Source organism: Hypanus sabinus, chromosome 14 (assembly GCF_030144855.1).
Source record: "Hypanus sabinus isolate sHypSab1 chromosome 14, sHypSab1.hap1, whole genome shotgun sequence".
Taxonomy (NCBI): Eukaryota; Metazoa; Chordata; class Chondrichthyes; order Myliobatiformes; family Dasyatidae; genus Hypanus; species Hypanus sabinus.
In genome coordinates, this window is record NC_082719.1 from 71196183 (window position 1) to 71213602 (window position 17420).

The 17420-nt window shown below is 40.8% G+C and overlaps 1 protein-coding gene across 7 annotated transcripts in view; it reads right to left on the reverse strand.

The window, feature by feature from the left end:
* The window catches only part of hspb3 (heat shock protein, alpha-crystallin-related, b3), a 58055-nt gene that overhangs the window by 26881 nt on the left and 13754 nt on the right, over positions 1-17420 (reverse strand). For 3 of the 7 annotated variants that reach the window (XR_009515689.1, XR_009515688.1, XM_059989429.1), the window contains exons 1-3: positions 16532-16970; positions 15130-15215; positions 5579-5659 (exon numbers count right to left, since the gene is read on the reverse strand). Coding sequence is in view for 2 of the 7 variants with exons in the window: in XM_059989428.1 (XP_059845411.1) it covers positions 15130-15215 (86 nt within the window). In the remaining 5 variants the exon portion in view is untranslated. Of the gene's footprint in view, positions 1-5578; positions 5660-15129; positions 15216-16531; positions 16971-17420 lie in introns of those variants that run through there. The other 4 variants (XR_009515691.1, XR_009515690.1, XM_059989428.1 and 1 more) reach the window with 2 other exon arrangements.

The following is a 17420-nucleotide window of genomic DNA, read 5'->3' on the forward strand; positions in this document are numbered from 1 at the left end:
GCCACAAGGGTTTAAACATTCACCACATGTTTTTAATCAGGTGTTGAAGGCAGACCTAGAGGGCATACCATTGGAAAGTACATTGTTACAGTATGTGGATGACCTGCTGATTTGCTCCCACAGTAAGGAACAGTGTGAGCAGGACACTTAGAGAAGCTGGCGCACGGAGGACATAAAGTATCCAAAAAGAAACTGCAATTTTGCACGCAACAAGTGGAATACTAGGCAGGGTAATATCCAAGGGAATGAAGGTGATAGCACCAGTTCAGATTGAGGCAATAACTAAGGCCCCAAAACCCCAGACTGTAGGGCAGATGATGACGTTTTTGGGAATGGCAGGGTACAGCTCAGATTGAATAGGAGAATATGCTGAGATTGTGGCACCTTTGAAAAAGATAATGAAAGAAGCAGGACATACAAAATTGAAGAATGGCTTACAGTGGAATGAAGAGGCGGAGATAGCTTTCAATACTATTAAGCAGGGATTGCAGTAAGCACCAGCATTAGCTTTGCCTGACTACGAGAAGGTTTTTCATTTGTATGTATCCAACCAACAGGAGGGTTATGTCACAGCGGTTCTAACACAAGAGACAGGCACAGGAAAAGCAAAGCAGCCGATAGCATACTACAGTACGAGACTAGATGAGGTGGCTCGGGGTATCCACCCTGTTACCAGGGATTGGCGGCGCTGTACTATGCATATGAAAAGGCATCATCTGTAACCCTGGGCTATCCTGTGACTGTACACACACACACCACAAAGTAGCAAAATTGCTGGAAAGAGGGAAATTTGTGCTGACGCCAGCCAGGATAGCAGCGTATCAGATGCTATTGACATTTCCAGACATAACTATACAGAGATGCACTACCAGTAATATAGCCGATTTTGTCCCTTTGGGCTATGAAGGAGAACCCCATGATTGTGTAGGGAAGACGATGGCATTTGCCAAATTGAGAGCAGATTTACGGTCAGAACCACTGGAGGATGCAGATAAAAAGGTTCTGTTCGTAGATGGCTCTTGTTATAGGGATTATGATGGAAATCATGTAGGGTTCTCAGTCGTGCAGCAGGATCAGTCGAGCTATAAGATTATTAGGATGGAGTCCTGTCCCGAACCGTGTTCCGCCCAACTAGCGGAAATCAAAGCCCTGACAGCTGCGTGTGAAATGATGGAAGGTGAGAAAGTAGACATCTATACTGATTCGGCATATGCTCTTGGAATATGCCATTTGTTCGGGGCAGTGTGGAAGCAGAGAGGTTTTTAAAAGAAGCAGTGGAGATCCCACACAACATTGTCAGCAAATTCTAGACTTAATAAAAGCCATAATGAAACTATAACTATAGCATTGGCTATAGTAAAATGCCAGGCACATAAAAAGGGAAATGATGTAATAACAAAGGGAAATCAAGCTGCAGACGAGGCAGCCAGAAAAGCGTCTGGATGTACATCAGCTGTCATTGCCCCCCAGGTAAGCCTAGCTCCAGAACCTGACGTAAAGGACCTACTTGAAATACAAGGTAAGGCAACTTTGGCAGAACAGACAATGTGGAGATGAAGGGGGTCCAAGCAGAACCCGGAAGGATTGTGGAGCACGGAAGACGGTTTGTTGGTAGCGCCCACCCCTCTACTGATGATTCTGATTTCAGAAGCGCATGGGATTGACCATTGTGCAAGGGGGGAAGTGATAAAGAAAATAAAGAAGGATGGTTTTTGGTTACCTTATTTACAGGCTTCAGTGGACTTTGTCTTGTCACAGTGCGAGGTATGCACACAGAATACAGGGTACAGACATCAGTTATTTGACTGGTTAGAAAGTAGACTCAGAGGATGGGGACCATGGCTGACTAAAATGGCAATAACTGTCAGTATTGTATTGTTGAGTTGTGCTGTGCTGTTTTCTTCCTTGTCTCAAATCTCTTGTAGTGCGTGCTGCAACCAAACAATTTCTGATGCTCGAGGCAATTACTGAAGCAAACTTAGTGGAGAAAGAAACACCGAAAATGTATCGTTACATCCTACAACACCTGCAGGATGAACAAGAGTAAAACAACAGTGTGGGAGTAGATTGTAAGGGCTTCTGAGTCTTTTTCCCTGTCTCAGGTACAAAGGGACAGGTTTTTGGCTCAGCGGCCCAGGGTAACAGGGAGAGAATACTTTGAGGTCTTGGCGCAGAAAATTATAGTTTAACCCGAGATTTGTGAATAAGTGCTTGAGTTTATTGGGGCTTTTGTGTGCGGACCCTTACTTCTTTCTCTGTGTCTTCTTTATTTTAGTCTTGTTTCTATGCTCAAACGGGGCATATATTGGAGTACAAAAGTTGCAATGTTTGCTGTGTAACCAAAACTATGTAGTCAGCTTTGAGCTTGCTATTTGCTATGCATGTATCCAATTTAGTAGGAGAATGAAATCTTAAGAATGCATAAGACAATGGTGTGTTAATGAGAGGTAGCTAAGAGATGTAGATTAGAACATGATTAAGTCAATGGGTAGAAATGGGTAGATTGGATATGCTAATGCAACTAAACCAGGAGATTGCTATAAAAAAATGCTATGTACAAGGATCGGTGGGCAATCAGCGACTAGCTCAGGGGTCGGCAACCTTTAACACTGAAAGAGTCATTTGGACCTGTTTCCCACAGAAAACACTCGGAGCCACAAAACCCGTTTGACATTTAAAATGAAATAACACTGCATACAACGTTTTTTTGCCTTTATGCTATGTATAAACAAACTATAATGTATTGCATTTATGAAATCGATGAACTCCTGCAGAGAAAACGAAATTACATTTCTGCATGCAACAAAAACATTTTGAACTCCGAAAAAAAGACGTTGGGTTGAAGGTTACTTTTAAGTAAAATACTCAACGTCTATTTGAGTCCTTCTTGTATTTATGAAAAATGCCGAACTTAAATCGTCCGCCAGCAGCAAACCAAAAATAACGTCAGCCAGCTGTCAACCTGAAAAATAAAAGGACTATTTCACTGAACAATGAAAAAATATGAATATACGTAAAATAATAGGCAATTAAAATATTTATCATACTTGGTTAATGGGATTTCTGCTCCTGGACCTCAGCGCACAGCGTCTGCACATCAGGGCTGTATGACGTCACCTTTATCTTTACACAGGATCGCAAGCCGTCATCTGTGAGGCGTACGCGATGTTTGTTTTTAATAAAGTTCATGTTGGAGAACACCTGCTCACATACATATGTGGATCCAAAGATCGACAGGACTCCAAGCGCATACTTTTTAATGTTTACATAAATTTCGGGGATAGCATTCCATGTTTCGAACACAAGTTTGTCCGGTTAGGGGAGGTTTTCAATATCACTCCATTTGTGATTCGGAGCAAGAACGGCCTTCTGACGGGCAACATCTTCAAGGTCTGCTGTCAAGCGTCTAAACTTGGACACCCATATGTCTTTGTCGGCTATGTCGGCCAGTTCCATCTCAAGATAAGGTTGACTCACACCTGCCAATGCAGTCGTATTCAGTAGGGATGGATCGATGCTTGGGGGAGTGACCGGGAAGGATAATGTGCTTTTTTCCTCTCTGAACTCACAGAAGCGTTTCCCAAACAATGTTTGCATTGCAATGATTGCAGAATGTAAATACTCCGAATTTATCATGTCGTGAGCTTGTTTGAACTCTCTCAAATTTGGGAAGTGAGTCAATGTGCCTTTCTGTAAATCTCTGGCAAGCACTGTCAACTTGCGCTCGAATGCCAAAACATCCTCCAACGTGTGCACGGCTGTGCGTCCTTTCCCCTGAAGAGCTGTGTTCAGCGTGTTCAGGTGCGCTGTCATGTCTACCATGAAGTGTAGCTTTTCCAGCCACTCTGGCTGTTCCAGCTCAGGAAAGGTGAGCCCTTTGCTGCCCAGGAAAGTTTTCACTTCTTCCAGACACGTGACAAAGCGTTTCAGCACCTCCCCTCTGGACAGCCACCGGACTTTGTTGTGCAGCAGGAGATCAGAATATGCACTTTCCAGCTCGTCCAGTAACAAACGGAATTGACGGTGATTTAAACTTTTTGCCATTATTTTATTGACAATCTGAATGACAACATCCATTACTTCTGTGCATTCTGGAGGAAATGTTTGAGCGCACAGTGCCTCTTGGTGCAAGATGCAGTGAAATGTCAGCCGCTTTCTGTCCAGCGACTTCTGCAGTAAAGCCACAAATCCCTTGTGCGCTCCTGTTGTACTTGGTGCCCCATCAGTAGCTACTGACACCAGGTGGGTGGTCTTTATTCCTTTGTTCTTAAACAATTCAAGGCAGCCTCACAGATGTCCTCCCCCCGTGTTTGGTCTTTTAGAGGTATCAACTCAATCATTTCTTCCTGTGGCCCGGCAGAGTTTACATACCGGCAGAACAGCGCTATTTGTTCAATATCACTTTTGTCTTTAGACTCGTCACAGGCAATCGAGTAGGCCACAGCTGAATTGATGTCTTTAATTTGCTGTCTTGTGATGTCTTCTGCCATTTTTATGGTTCTGTCTTTGACAGTCTTTGCAGAGAGGGGCATATCCCTGATTTTCTGCACAATTTCACTTTTGTTTTTCAAGTCCGTGAATAGATGTTCTGAAATCTTAATGAAAGATTCTTTTATATATTCACCATCTGTAAACTGCTTCCCGTGCCTGACTATTTCCTGAGCGGCAACAAAACTAGTATATGTAGTTGATTTTCCAGACTTCATCCACTTCTTGAAATGATTTTTGCATCAGTTCCGAAACAGCTTTTTTTTCTCTCATCTCCATCCGGATATTTTTGAGCAAAGGCTGCGTGTTTATTCTGGAAATGTCTTGCAACTTTTGACTTTTTGTTGTTTGCTAGTTTCTCATTGCATATTAAGCATACCAGTAAACCAGTCTCGTCAGCAGTGAAAGCAAATGAATCTGCCCACGTATCATTAAGCGTTCTGTTTTCTTCAGTCACTTTTCTTTTTTTTGAATTCTCCACAGTTAGCCTACCTTGGATCGAAAAATTAAAGAAATCGCGCACTGGCGGGAGTCAGGCATTGGCAGTGGTGACGTATATTAATAGCGACAAAAAACACTTTTTATTTAGATTGTACAAGATCATCATAATCTTCAAATTTAGAATTACATTTCAAAAACTAACAAACTAACATAAAATACATTTTAATTAAATACTGATCATTTATTTTCCAAAGCCACAGGGAGCCGCAGCACAGAGATGAAAGAGCCGCATGCGGCTCCAGAGCCATGGGTTGCCGACCTCTGGACTAGCTCAATGACTGTCTCAGCTTGATTTGCAAATTAAAGTTTAATACTTCTTGAAGAATCTTCTGCGTCTCCTGGTCGTTTGTGGGGCACGAGAAACCACGACACCCTTAGCCAAGTACATAATCACATTTCCATCGCCATTTTCAAAGATTCAGAGCACTTCATTATCAAAGAATGTACAAATAATATACCTTGAAATTTGCTTGTAGGCAGCCACAAAGTGAGGAACTTTAATAACCTAATTTTTAAAAAGACCAAAAACCACCGCAAAGAGAAAGTGAGAGAAAAAAAAGACAATATTTTATGTTATTGGCTAGCTTACCTTCATATTTCATCTTTTCTCTCCTTTTTTTTAATTTAAAAGGGACTCGAGAGCAACTTGTTCACACAGAGGGTGGTGTGCCTATGTAATGAGCAGCCAGAAAAAATGTAGTTGAGGCAGCTATGATAGCAACATTTATAAGTCACTTAGACAAATACATGCTTAGAAAAGGTTTACAGAACAAATGAGAACAGCTCAGGTTGGCAACTTGGTTGGCAAGGACGCTTTGTGTTTCTGTTCTGTACAACTCAATGACTCCATGCCACACAAGAAAATCTTCTGAGGAAATTTACCAGGATGAGAAACAGTCTTTCCAAATTTGGATAACACTAAGACAACCCTATGATTTTTATTGGCTGTAAAATGTTTCAGGGCATCTTGAAACGAAGGAATATGTGCAATTTAAATCACTTCTCACTTGCTTATGAGTTGGAAGACTTTATCAATCAGTGACCAATTGTATCAATACAATAATAACAATATCCTAACGTTTGGTTGAGTTACCATTTAACAAATTGCTGAAGTGGTGATTTAACTCACTGTTGATAATTATTTACCATCCTGTTAAGTTTGAGTAAGAGCAAGCACAGTGACTTTAAACTTTAACCTAATTTAAGTTAGCTAAAGATCAATGCATACTCCACAGTGAAGAAAATGCTTTTGCCTGTTTAAATGCAAATAACAGCAAGATCATTCTCATGCATTTAAAGAATATCATTCTCAGTGAGTGAATGACAATTAAACTTTCAGAGGTATTTGTGGATAATGGCATGAATAGAAATTTGGTTAACAGGAAAAACAAAGTGAGCATAAATTGGTCTTTTTTCTGGTTCACATCATAATGATGATGTGTTACATGAGGCAGTGCTATATTTGTTACTATTTATATAACTGAATTACAATTTATATGCAGTAAATGACTAGGATGAAAGGCTCCAAGGGCTGGTTATTAAATGTGCAGATAGGTTAAGGTTAATCAAGGTTATGGGGTGGTGCGGCTCAAAGGTCCGGAAGGGCCAACTTTGGGCTGTATCGCTAAATAAATAAACAGTGAGAGATGACTGAGCCCAGAGATGCTAAAGGATCTGGGTTTCCTAACACATGATTTGCAAATCTACAGTATGCAGGCACTATGCAGCAAGTAATTAAGCTTACAAATTTCTACCTTATACTGAAAGGGGAACTTAATTCAAAAACATGGAAGATATCCCTCCTTTGTACAGGCATTGTTGAGATCTCATATTCAGTATTGTGTACAGTTTTATCCTTCCTACTGAAGGAAATAAGCTGAAAGGATTGGACGCAACTCAGAGAAGTCTTACTACACCAATACCTGGAGTGGGTAGATGGTAAAGTTCAAACAGACTATGCATGCATCTGCTAGAATTTGGGAGGGTGATCCGAGAGGGGATTTTACTGAGGTGCTGCCTCAAGGTGAAAACATTTGCCATCAATGATCCCCACCATACAAGCCAAGTCATTTCTTTTCACAGCTACCATCAAGCAGAAGCCTGAAGACCCACACCACCAGGTCGAAGAGCAGCTACTTCCCTTCAACCATTTGCTTCTTGAACCAACTGCGGCAACCCTAATCACTACAGAATAGCAACACAATCGCCACTTTAATCACTTTGCACTAAAATGGACTGTTTTTGTTCTAATTGTGTTCTTTCTTGTAAAAAATGTGTATAATTTATGTTTAATTTATGTTTTATATTGAATGCTACTTATATGATGTGTCAATTAACCTACCAACTGGTGTATCTTTGGACCATAGGAGGAAACCAGAGCACCCAGAGGAAACCTACATGGTCATAGGGAGAACATACAAACTCTTCACAGGCAGTGACGGGAATTGAACCCGGGTCATCTGTACTGTAAAGTGTTGTGCTAACCACTACGCTACCATATTCAAATTTCAAAGTAAATTTATTATCTAAGCACATATATGTTACAACATACTACCTTGAGATTATTTTCTTGAAAGTGAGTCAGTAGGTCATACAATCAATTCAGGGCTGTGGTGAGTGAAATTATCCATGCAAGTTCAGATCAGATTAAAAATTAAAGATTAGCTTTGCCACATGTACAATGGAAACATAGAGTGAAATGTGTCGTTGCAGCAATAACCTCATGGTTCTAGGGCAATATCTTCCTGAACCTGGTTATGTGTGACCTAAGGCTTCTCTACCTCCTGCCCAATGGTAGTAGTGGGAAGAGTACATGGTCTGGTTGGGGGGAAGTGGTCTTTGATGATGGTTGCTGTGACAGTGCTCCACGTAGATATATTCAATTGAGGGGAGGGCTTTGCCTGTGATGGACTGAGCTGTATCCACCACTTTCTGTAGTCTCCATTCCTGGGTATTGGTGTTTTCATACCACACTGTGATGCAACCAGTTAGAATACTCCCCAATGAGCATCTATGGAAGTTTGTCAAAGATTTTGGCAACGTTCCATATCTACACAAACTTCTAAGAAAGTGCAGGCACTGTCATGCCTTCTTTGTGATGCCACTTATGTAATGATACCAGGATAGAACCTTTGAGAGGTTAACACCAGGATTCTCCTCAGGCAGAGTGTTATATGTTAAAAGACCAAACTCTCAAAGCAATTCATCACAGCGTAAGTAAGTGCTACTGGACGATTGTCATTGAGGCACTTTAACTTGCTTTTTTGGGTACCAGTATGATTGAAGCTTACTAGAAGCAGGTGGGTACCTTAGATTTCCAAAATGAGAGATTTAAGATGTCCTTAGACACTCCAGGCATTTGACTGGGATAGGTGTTCAGACTCAGCCACGTTCACAATCTAGGCCAGATGCTTTCAGGCTCAGCCAGGTATGCAATCTAGACCAAATGCTTTCCTTAGTTCACCATCCTGAAGGAAGCTCTCACATCACCTTCAGAGACTGAAATCACAGGGCAGTCAAGGGCTGTGGGGGTTTGTGAAGGTGACTTTATATTCCGTCAGTCTAAAAGAGCTTAAAAGGCATTGAGCTACTCTGGGAGTGAAACATTTCTGTCATTTACGGTGTTTGGTTTTGCTTTGTAGGAGGTGATGGTATTCAAGCCCTGCAAAAGTTGCTGAGCATCCCTCTGTGACTCAGTCTTAGTCAGTCAGGAATTGCCACTTTTCATGTGAGAAGGATTTTTGTACTTTATTGGATTGCCAGTCGTGAATGTCACTAATCTGTACATCAGCAGATTTCAAATATCTTGGTTCACCCAGGGCTTCTGATTGGGGAAGGCTCTGAATGATTTAATGGGGACACACTTGTCCACGATTCTCTTTGTAAAGTCTATGACAACCGTGACATATCCATTGATGTCCTTTGATGAGTGCTTGAATAAGGCCCATTTTCTTAGCTGCTCCTCTACCTCCAGTGAGCACCTCTGTAGCCTTTTTGTTGTCTTTAAAAGAGCAGAAGGGTTCCTGATAGGTTGGATGTAGAAAGGATGAACCTACAGTTCACCCTGGAAGAACTGACAGTTAGGGGTCACTGTTTAAAAAATATTGTGGTCATAAATTTAATTCCTAGGTGTTATGCAATTTCTTCCCTCAAAGGCTCATGGCTCGTCGGATCTCACTCCATTAAAAGCTCAAGAAGATGCAGAATGTTTAAACATTTTTAAAGCAGTGGAGGATAGATAAAAAATAAGGAGAAAGGTTACTGGGAGTAGATGGGAATGTGGGGTTGAAATTACCATCTGACCTGACCTGGAGGTTCATTACCCTATTTCCAATTTGATATTTGTTTGTTCATGCTAAGCCCGTAGCCCATATGCACAGAGGAGAAGAGCAGACTGCAGATATTAGGAGCACTGAGAACCAGGAAACATTGTAATCTTAAAGTCAATAAGCTGGGACAGTGAAAGGCAATAGAACGTGGTTTAACAGAATGATGAAGAGGGAAAACAGTGCCTGTTCCAACTTCAAGAAGATTAACGAAATTGTGAGCTTTGAGTAATCTAGTTCCATCTGACTACATAATAAGCTTGACAAAATAGTCAATCCACCCACTAACACCACCTGTCCTCTGTCCAGGCACGCTGGTAGTAAATGGAACCACCAGCAGGCTCTGCAACCAGTGGAGTTCGGGTGCAATATTAATATGCAGAATGACCTTATCTAATTTATATAGTTAATTATTTACAAATTAGAGATCATTGCTTAAATAGAACTTCACTCAACTAAACTTTCTACTGGATTAAGCCAAAGAGATTTAGAGTTCTCATTAATCATATTCTGGGAACTGATAGTCAAGGTCAAGTGGTTTGTACTACGAAGGAAGTCACATCATCTTGGACTTCATGTACGAACAGTTAAACATGTTGCAAGAATTACTAAAACTGTACTTGAGTATGGCTTGCAGTTTGATCGATAAAGGCTCATAAGGGGCTAGCCAAAGTAATTTTCAAATCTCAGGAAGATTCAAGATTCAAAAACTTTATTGTCATTCTAACCGTACATCAGCTCTGCAGGGCAGAATGAGACAGCGTTTTCCAGGAGCAGTGCAATCATAACATAAGAAACGCAACACTAGATAATAAACATAACAATAAATAGTAAAACAAAACACAACAACCATGCCAGTTAAAAACAAGTTATGTGTCCAGTGCAAGTTAAAAGCATCCAAGGCAGAGGAAAGATAAGAAATGCACAAGGTGCTGATAATTTTGTCATAAATCTAATCTAATAAATTATTAAGCAATGAAGGTCTGGGTGGAAAAAGTTCAAAATTCACTGATGACATAGGTAATCTGAAACCAAAACAAAGTGCTGCAAGTAGTCAATGGTTCAAGCTGCACCTATTTATTTATTTAAATGATACAGCACATTAACAGGTCAATACGGAGCAATGAGTCGCCTCATTCCCCACCTTTTTAACCCTAGCTTAGTCACAGGACAATTGACAATGACCAATTAACCTACTAACTGGTACATCTTTGGACTGTGGGAGGAAACTGAAGCACCCAGAGGAAATCCAGTCGGTCACAGGGAGAACGTACAAACTTCTTACTGACGGTGTTGGAATTGAACTCTGAAACCTGATGCCCCGAGCTGCAATAGAGTACATCTACCACTACACCACCGTGGTGCCTCGGGTTTTTTGATTTTTCCAAGTCATTCTGATGAAAAATCATCAGCCCAAAACATTAATTATTTTTCTCTTAACATAGATGACCTGTTGAATATTTCCAATATTTTTTATGCATAGGCCAAAAAATTCATAATAATTCCAATAAAATCCATGGACCCACCAATATTTCATTCTCTGAAAGCAAATCTCTGGTAGGGCTCTTGACATTCAGGGTTATTTGTAATACTATCTGAAAACACTATCCAAGATAGTTTTTCAATCCAATTATAATAAAATTCTGGAAAACTTCAGAATAATCATACAACACTCCAATGAAGAGTTCAAACAACGTATTAGATGATATAAGTCATAGAATCATAGGCACAGAAACAGGCCCTTTCACCCACTATATCCATGCTGACCATCAACCACGTATTTTCATTAGTCCTATATAAATTCCATTTTATTTAATATATTCCACCCGTTCTCATGAATCTCCTCCAGATTCTACTTCTTACACTTCACACGAAGGACAATATACAGCAGCCAATGGATCTACCAATCAACATCGTCACTATGTTGAATGAAATGGGAACAGATGAAGAAAATCCACAAAGTCATAGAAAAAATATGCAAGCTCCACAGAGACACAACTGAAGATCAGGAATGAACCTGGCTCCAAAGTAGTCAGTAGCTCTACTAGCTGTACAACGAATCACCCAACAGATCTAAGAGTCTTGCAATGTTGCTGATTAAATTTCAAAATTCATGACACTAGCAAAATCTGTTATATAAAAATGTTTTAAAGGACCATGTTGAGAGGCAGAAAACTATTTTGGAATATAATCCATTGGCAAATGGAAATGGTCATTATGCATATTCAGGAGACATTCTTACTCTTTTGACATGCTCATTATATTAGATTTTGGAAGCTTCCACACACTTGTTTCATATAGTGTCTTAAACCTTTGAATCGCCCATTCCTATACTTTTGCGAGGGATGTCATGTCTTATAAAATTGATTGGGTTTTTACAGAATTGACCAAGATAATTCTTAAGTGTTGGGCAGTGGATGTTATGTACATTGACTAGAGTAAATCTTTCGACAACTTTCGAAGTTCAAAGTAAACTTATTATCAAAGTACATATATGCCACCTTACAACCCTGAGATACATTTTCTTGTAAGCATATTTATTAAATCTATAGAATCATAACCATAACAGAATCAATGAAAGACCACACCAACTTGGATGTTCAATCAGCATGCAAAAGACAACAAACTGTGCAAATACAAAAAGAAAGAAATAATAATAATAATAAATAAATAAGCAATAAATATTGAGAATATAAGGTGAAGAATCCCTGAATGTGAGTCCATTGGTTGTGGGAGCATTTCAATGCTGGGTGAGTAGAGTGAAGTTATCACCTTAGGTTCAAGAGCCTGATGGTTGAGGGGTAGTAAATATCCCTGAACCTGGTGATGAGTCCTGAGGCTCCTGTACCTTCTGATAGCAGCAGCAAGAACAGAGCCTGTCCAGGGTGGTGCAGTCCTTGATGATGGACAGTGTTTCAATGGCAGGGAACGATTTACCCGTGATGATCTGGATCATATTCACTAGCCTTCTTTGTATTTTCCATACAAGGGCATTGATGTTTCCATACCAGGCAGTGATGCAGCCTGTCAATATACTGTCCACCAGCCACCTATAGAAGTTTGTCAAAGTTTTCGATGTCATGCTGAATCCGCAAACTCCTAAGGAAGTAGAGGTGCTGCTGTGCTTTCCTCATAACTGCACTCGCGTGCAGGGCCCAGGACAGGTCATCTAAAATAATAGCACTGAAGAATTTAAAGTTGCTCACCCTACTCTCTAATCCTCTGAAGAGGACTGGCACATTGACTTCTGGTTTCCTTCTTCTGATGTCAGTAATCAGCTTGCTGGTCTGGCTGGCATTGTATAAGAAGTTGTGGCGCCACACAGCCAGATTTTCAATCTCCCTCCTACATGCTGATTCATCACCACCTTTGATTTAGCCTACGAGAGTGGTGTCATCAGCAAATTTGAATATGCCATTGGAGCTGTGCTAACCCTCACAGTCATGTGTAAAACAATTAGAACAGGAAGCTAAGCACACAGCCTTTTGTTGCAACTGTGCTGATGGAGATACTGTTGCCAATCCAAACTGAGTAGGTTCTGAAAGGGAGAAGATCACGGATCCAATTGCACAAGGTAATATTGAGGCCAAGGCCCAGGTGGTCAAAGTCCACCATGGTAGGCTGGTATATACAAATTATTTTAGATGGAAATGCAGGCAGAGTCATTAGTAAGTTTGCAGATGATACAATGTTTGGTGGAGTTGTCAATGGAGTGAAGAAGATTGTCAATGGATTCAGTAGGTTTTAGACCAATAGAGATGTGGGAAGGAAAATAGCTGCTAGTGCTTAATCTGGACAGATGTGAGGTGTTGTATTTCGGAAGGTCAAATGCAAGAGAAAAGTGCACAGTAAATGGTAGGTCTTTTGATATATGAGTATGTTGGGGTGCAAGCCCATAGCTTCTTAGGCATAGCAACACAAATAGATAGGGTGGTAATGAAGGCATACAACATGCTTGCTCTCACCAATCACAGGGTTGAGAATAAAAGTTGGGAAGTCATACTGCAGATCTATAAAATCACAAACAAGAGAAAATCTGCAGATGCTGGAAATCCAAGCAACACACACAAAATACTGGAGGAACTCAGCAGGCCAGGCAGCAACTGTGGGGAAAAAAGTACAGTTGACATTTCACATTTTGGGCCTTTACCCCTCAGCAGGACAGAAAAAGATGAGTAGATTTAAAAGATGAGGGGAGGGAAGAGAGAAACACAAGGTAATTGGTGAAATCAGGACAGGGGTAGGGATGAAGTAAGGAGTTGGGAGGTTGATTGGTGAAAGAGACTCTGGCTGGAGAAGGGGGAATCTAATAGGAGAAGACAGTAGACCATGGAAGAAAGGAGGGAATAGCAGCAGAGGGAGGCGATGGGCAGGCGAGGAGATGAGAGAGGGAAAAAGGGGACGGGGAATAGTGAAGGGGGCATTACCGGAACATCAAGAAATCTTTGTTCATGCCATCAGGTTGAATGAAGGCTACCCAGATGGAATATAAGGTATTGTTCCTCCAACCTGACAGTGGCTTCATCGCGCCAGTAGAGGAGGCCATGGATTGACATATCAGAATGGGAAGTGGAATTTCTCTATATTGGTGAGATCAGCATAGATTGGGAGACTGCTTCGCTGATCACCTACTTGCTGTCTGTCAGAAGAAGTGGGATCTCCCAGTGGACACCATTTTAAATCTACTTCCAATTTCTTATATTCTATCCAAGTAGCCTCCAAACTGATGACATGAACATCGATTCTCGAACCTCTGATAATGCCCCCCTCACCATTCTCCATCCCCTTTTCCCTCTCTCACCTTATCTCCTTGCCTGCCCATCACCTCCCTCTGATGCTCCTCCCCACCTTTTTTTTCTTCCATGGACCTGTCGTCTCCCATCAGGCTACCCTTTCTCCAGCCCTGTATCTCTTTCACCAATCAACTTCCCAGCTCCTTACTTCATACCTACCCCTCCCAGTTTCACCTATCAGCTTGTGTTTCTCTCTCCCCTCACCCACCTTTTAAATCTACTCAACTTTTTTTCTCCAGTCCTGCCAAAGGGCCTCAGCCCAAAAAGTCCACTGTACTTTTTCCAGCCTGACCTGCTGAGTTCCTCCAGCAATTTGTGTGTTGTGCAGATGTATAAAACTTTGGTTGAATTGGAGTATTATGTGCAGTACTGCTGACTGCTTTACAGGAAGGATGTGGAGGGTTAGGGGAGAGAGTGCAGGAGAGGTTCATCAGGATGTTGCCCTCATTAGAGAGTATTAGTGACAAGGATGATAAAATTGGATTGTTTTCTTTGGAGTATCAGGAACTGAGGTGCAACCCGATAGAACTATATAAAATTATGAAATGTGTAGGTAATCTTTTCTCAAGTGTAGAAATGCAAAATAATTGAGGGCATAGTGATAAAGGTGAGAGGGGGAAAGTTTAAAGATTTCTGAGGCAATTTACTTTCCTACAGAGAGAGGGTAGTCATCTCCATGGATCCATTGTGCCTGTATCATCCAGATTAGCCTACCATAATGTCAGATGTTTTACTGAAGTCCATCTATACAACATCCATTGTCTGCCCTGAAGAATCTTCTTGGTCACTTCTGTAAAAACTCAAGTTTAAAACATGCTGCTGGGGGGTGGTGGAAACATATGACTGCAGTGTTTAGAGGCACTGATAGGCACATGAACAGGAAGGAATTGTGGGAATTTGGACCATATGCAAGCAGATGTTTAGTTTACATTAGCAATATTATCGGCCCAAACATTTAGCTGTTTGCCTTGTTGTATTGTTTTATTTTTAAGTGACATAATCATGAAAAAATGTTTATTTACCTCTCAAGCCAGTTCTGAAGTTTTTGCTGCATTGTCTTTTTCCTTGAAAACAGCTCATGATGCATAACCTCTATCTGGTGCAGCATCTAAGAACCACCCAAATGAAGTAACATAATTACATGCTTACAAAAACAGAAAATGCCAGCAATACTCGGCAAGTTATGTAACTATTTTGGAGATAAATCAGCTATAATGTTTCAAGTGTAGGACTGCTTAAAAATATCAACGTCTTTGGGATACAGTAATAATCATACCGATACACTTTTCATAGAAGTTCTGTCCAATGAATTAAATCAAACACAATGGATTCTGGTAAACTGGCCCATCAGTTAATTTGGGGCAACTGCTTATTTGGGACAACTTTTACAGAACAAAAAACTAATCAAGAAAATAACCGGGATTCACTTTGTTTATTTGGGACATTTTGCCACTTAATTGGGACAGGTGACTGCTACCAAACAGGTTCTAACCAGCATCAGTTGCACACAATGATGTGTCTTTTAGATGCTACATCCATTCTCAAGAGTGATCAGTCTTTTTTTAAAAAAAAATAGCTTCAGCTGCATGTGCTTGTGCTCAAAAAGCAGTGATTTTTGTCTGATAGTTGGCAAGGAATAAGTAGTAAGAGAATTCATAACTTTTGTTCACCGTGCAATTAAGCGTCTAGGCTTGGAGATGCCAGAAACAGCCAGGAGTGAAAATGGAATGATTTCACTACTTCAACAAGTTAGGAACTATGAAGAATTTTAAGATATCAGCAATCATTTTGGACATTACAAAGAAAATGAAGATTTGGAGGATGCCATTGTTTTAGCATTATATGAAGGCAATCCATTATCTGCTCCAGCTGTCCATGCTGATTTTGTACTTTGTGTATACCATTGTAGTACTATTGTTTATGTTCTAAGTTGTTCTGTATTTCATTTAAATACATAATTTGTTACATGGTTTGGCTCTTTTTATACCTTTTTAAAACTATTTCCATGAAACCTTAACTAATTGGGCCAGCTGCTTTATCAGGCCAAAATGTATGGGTCCCAATGTGCCACAACTGACTGGAATCTACTGCACTACAGCATCAAAAACATGTAACACTGTCTTTAGTAACTGCAAGGCATAATTTAGTCAGAGGGTCTTTAATCACAATCAGGTCTTTCCACCCAACACCTTCACACCAACCAAAATACCCATCTGTGTGAGTCCCATTTGGCCCTTTTAGCCCATAAACCTTTCCAATCAATGTAACATCCCAAGTCTTTTAAAATAGTTATTGTCCCCTCCCCCATCAATCACTTCCACTGTTCAGATAAACTCTGCTTCCCTTTCCACAGATGCAGCCTGACCTACGGAGTGCTTCCAACATTTTAAGTTTTAAATTTCACATTTCCAGCGTCTGCAGTACCTTTTTTCAAACAGAATTTTTAAACATCTCTAATGCAACTCCCACAGACATTTTAAAATATCCCCGGTTCCAGTCGATGTAAAGAGCATCGCAAAACCAGTTCCTCGCCGCTCCCAGAGCATGTGGTTTCACTAACTTGCAGGGTTCGCTCCAGACTTACGGCGTTGTTGAAGAAAACAGGCTTACGGCTGAGATCAGATGACCACTTTACGTAACAAGGGCGTGGCTTTTGGAGCCACTAGGGAATAAAGTACAGTCGAGGAAATCTGTGGTGTCTGTGCGCAGGCGGGGGGAACGAGATCGCTGCAGCAGCTGTCGGCTCCACCTTTGGGTAGCTGTGAGCAGAACTTTGCGTACATCATAATTCATATATCGAATACACACAAAAAAGGAAGACAGCAGTAGTTCGGACTTTGAAGTCGAGAGCCCAGATGGATTTTCTGGTATGTTTCTTTGCTTCCAGTTTGTTCAGTCAGTCATCAGTCTCCGCAGTTGAAAGCTGCAGCTAATCTTTTGGTACAAGTTGTCTGGCTGTTGTAGCCAGCAGTAAGTGGTGTGAATGAATGAGAATTCACTTGTGACAAATTGATGTTTGGTCAGTTAACGAATCATTAGTGTTTGAATTGCGGCGGCGCTTTGCTGGTTTCATTATAACGAGCTTTCTAACGATTTAGAGCGGACCTAAGCCGAGGTTTGATCAGAAATGCGGTGTTCGTATACTAACATATGTTATTGCTAGAAATGATCCCAATCGCTGTTTGAGAAGTGAACGATTGAGGATGGTAAACGTATCACTTGAACATCAAACTGCATTTCATTTTACAATTAATTATGCGCTGACACCTTAAAAGTGTCTGGATAAAAAATAAAATCGGATCAGCACCGCATT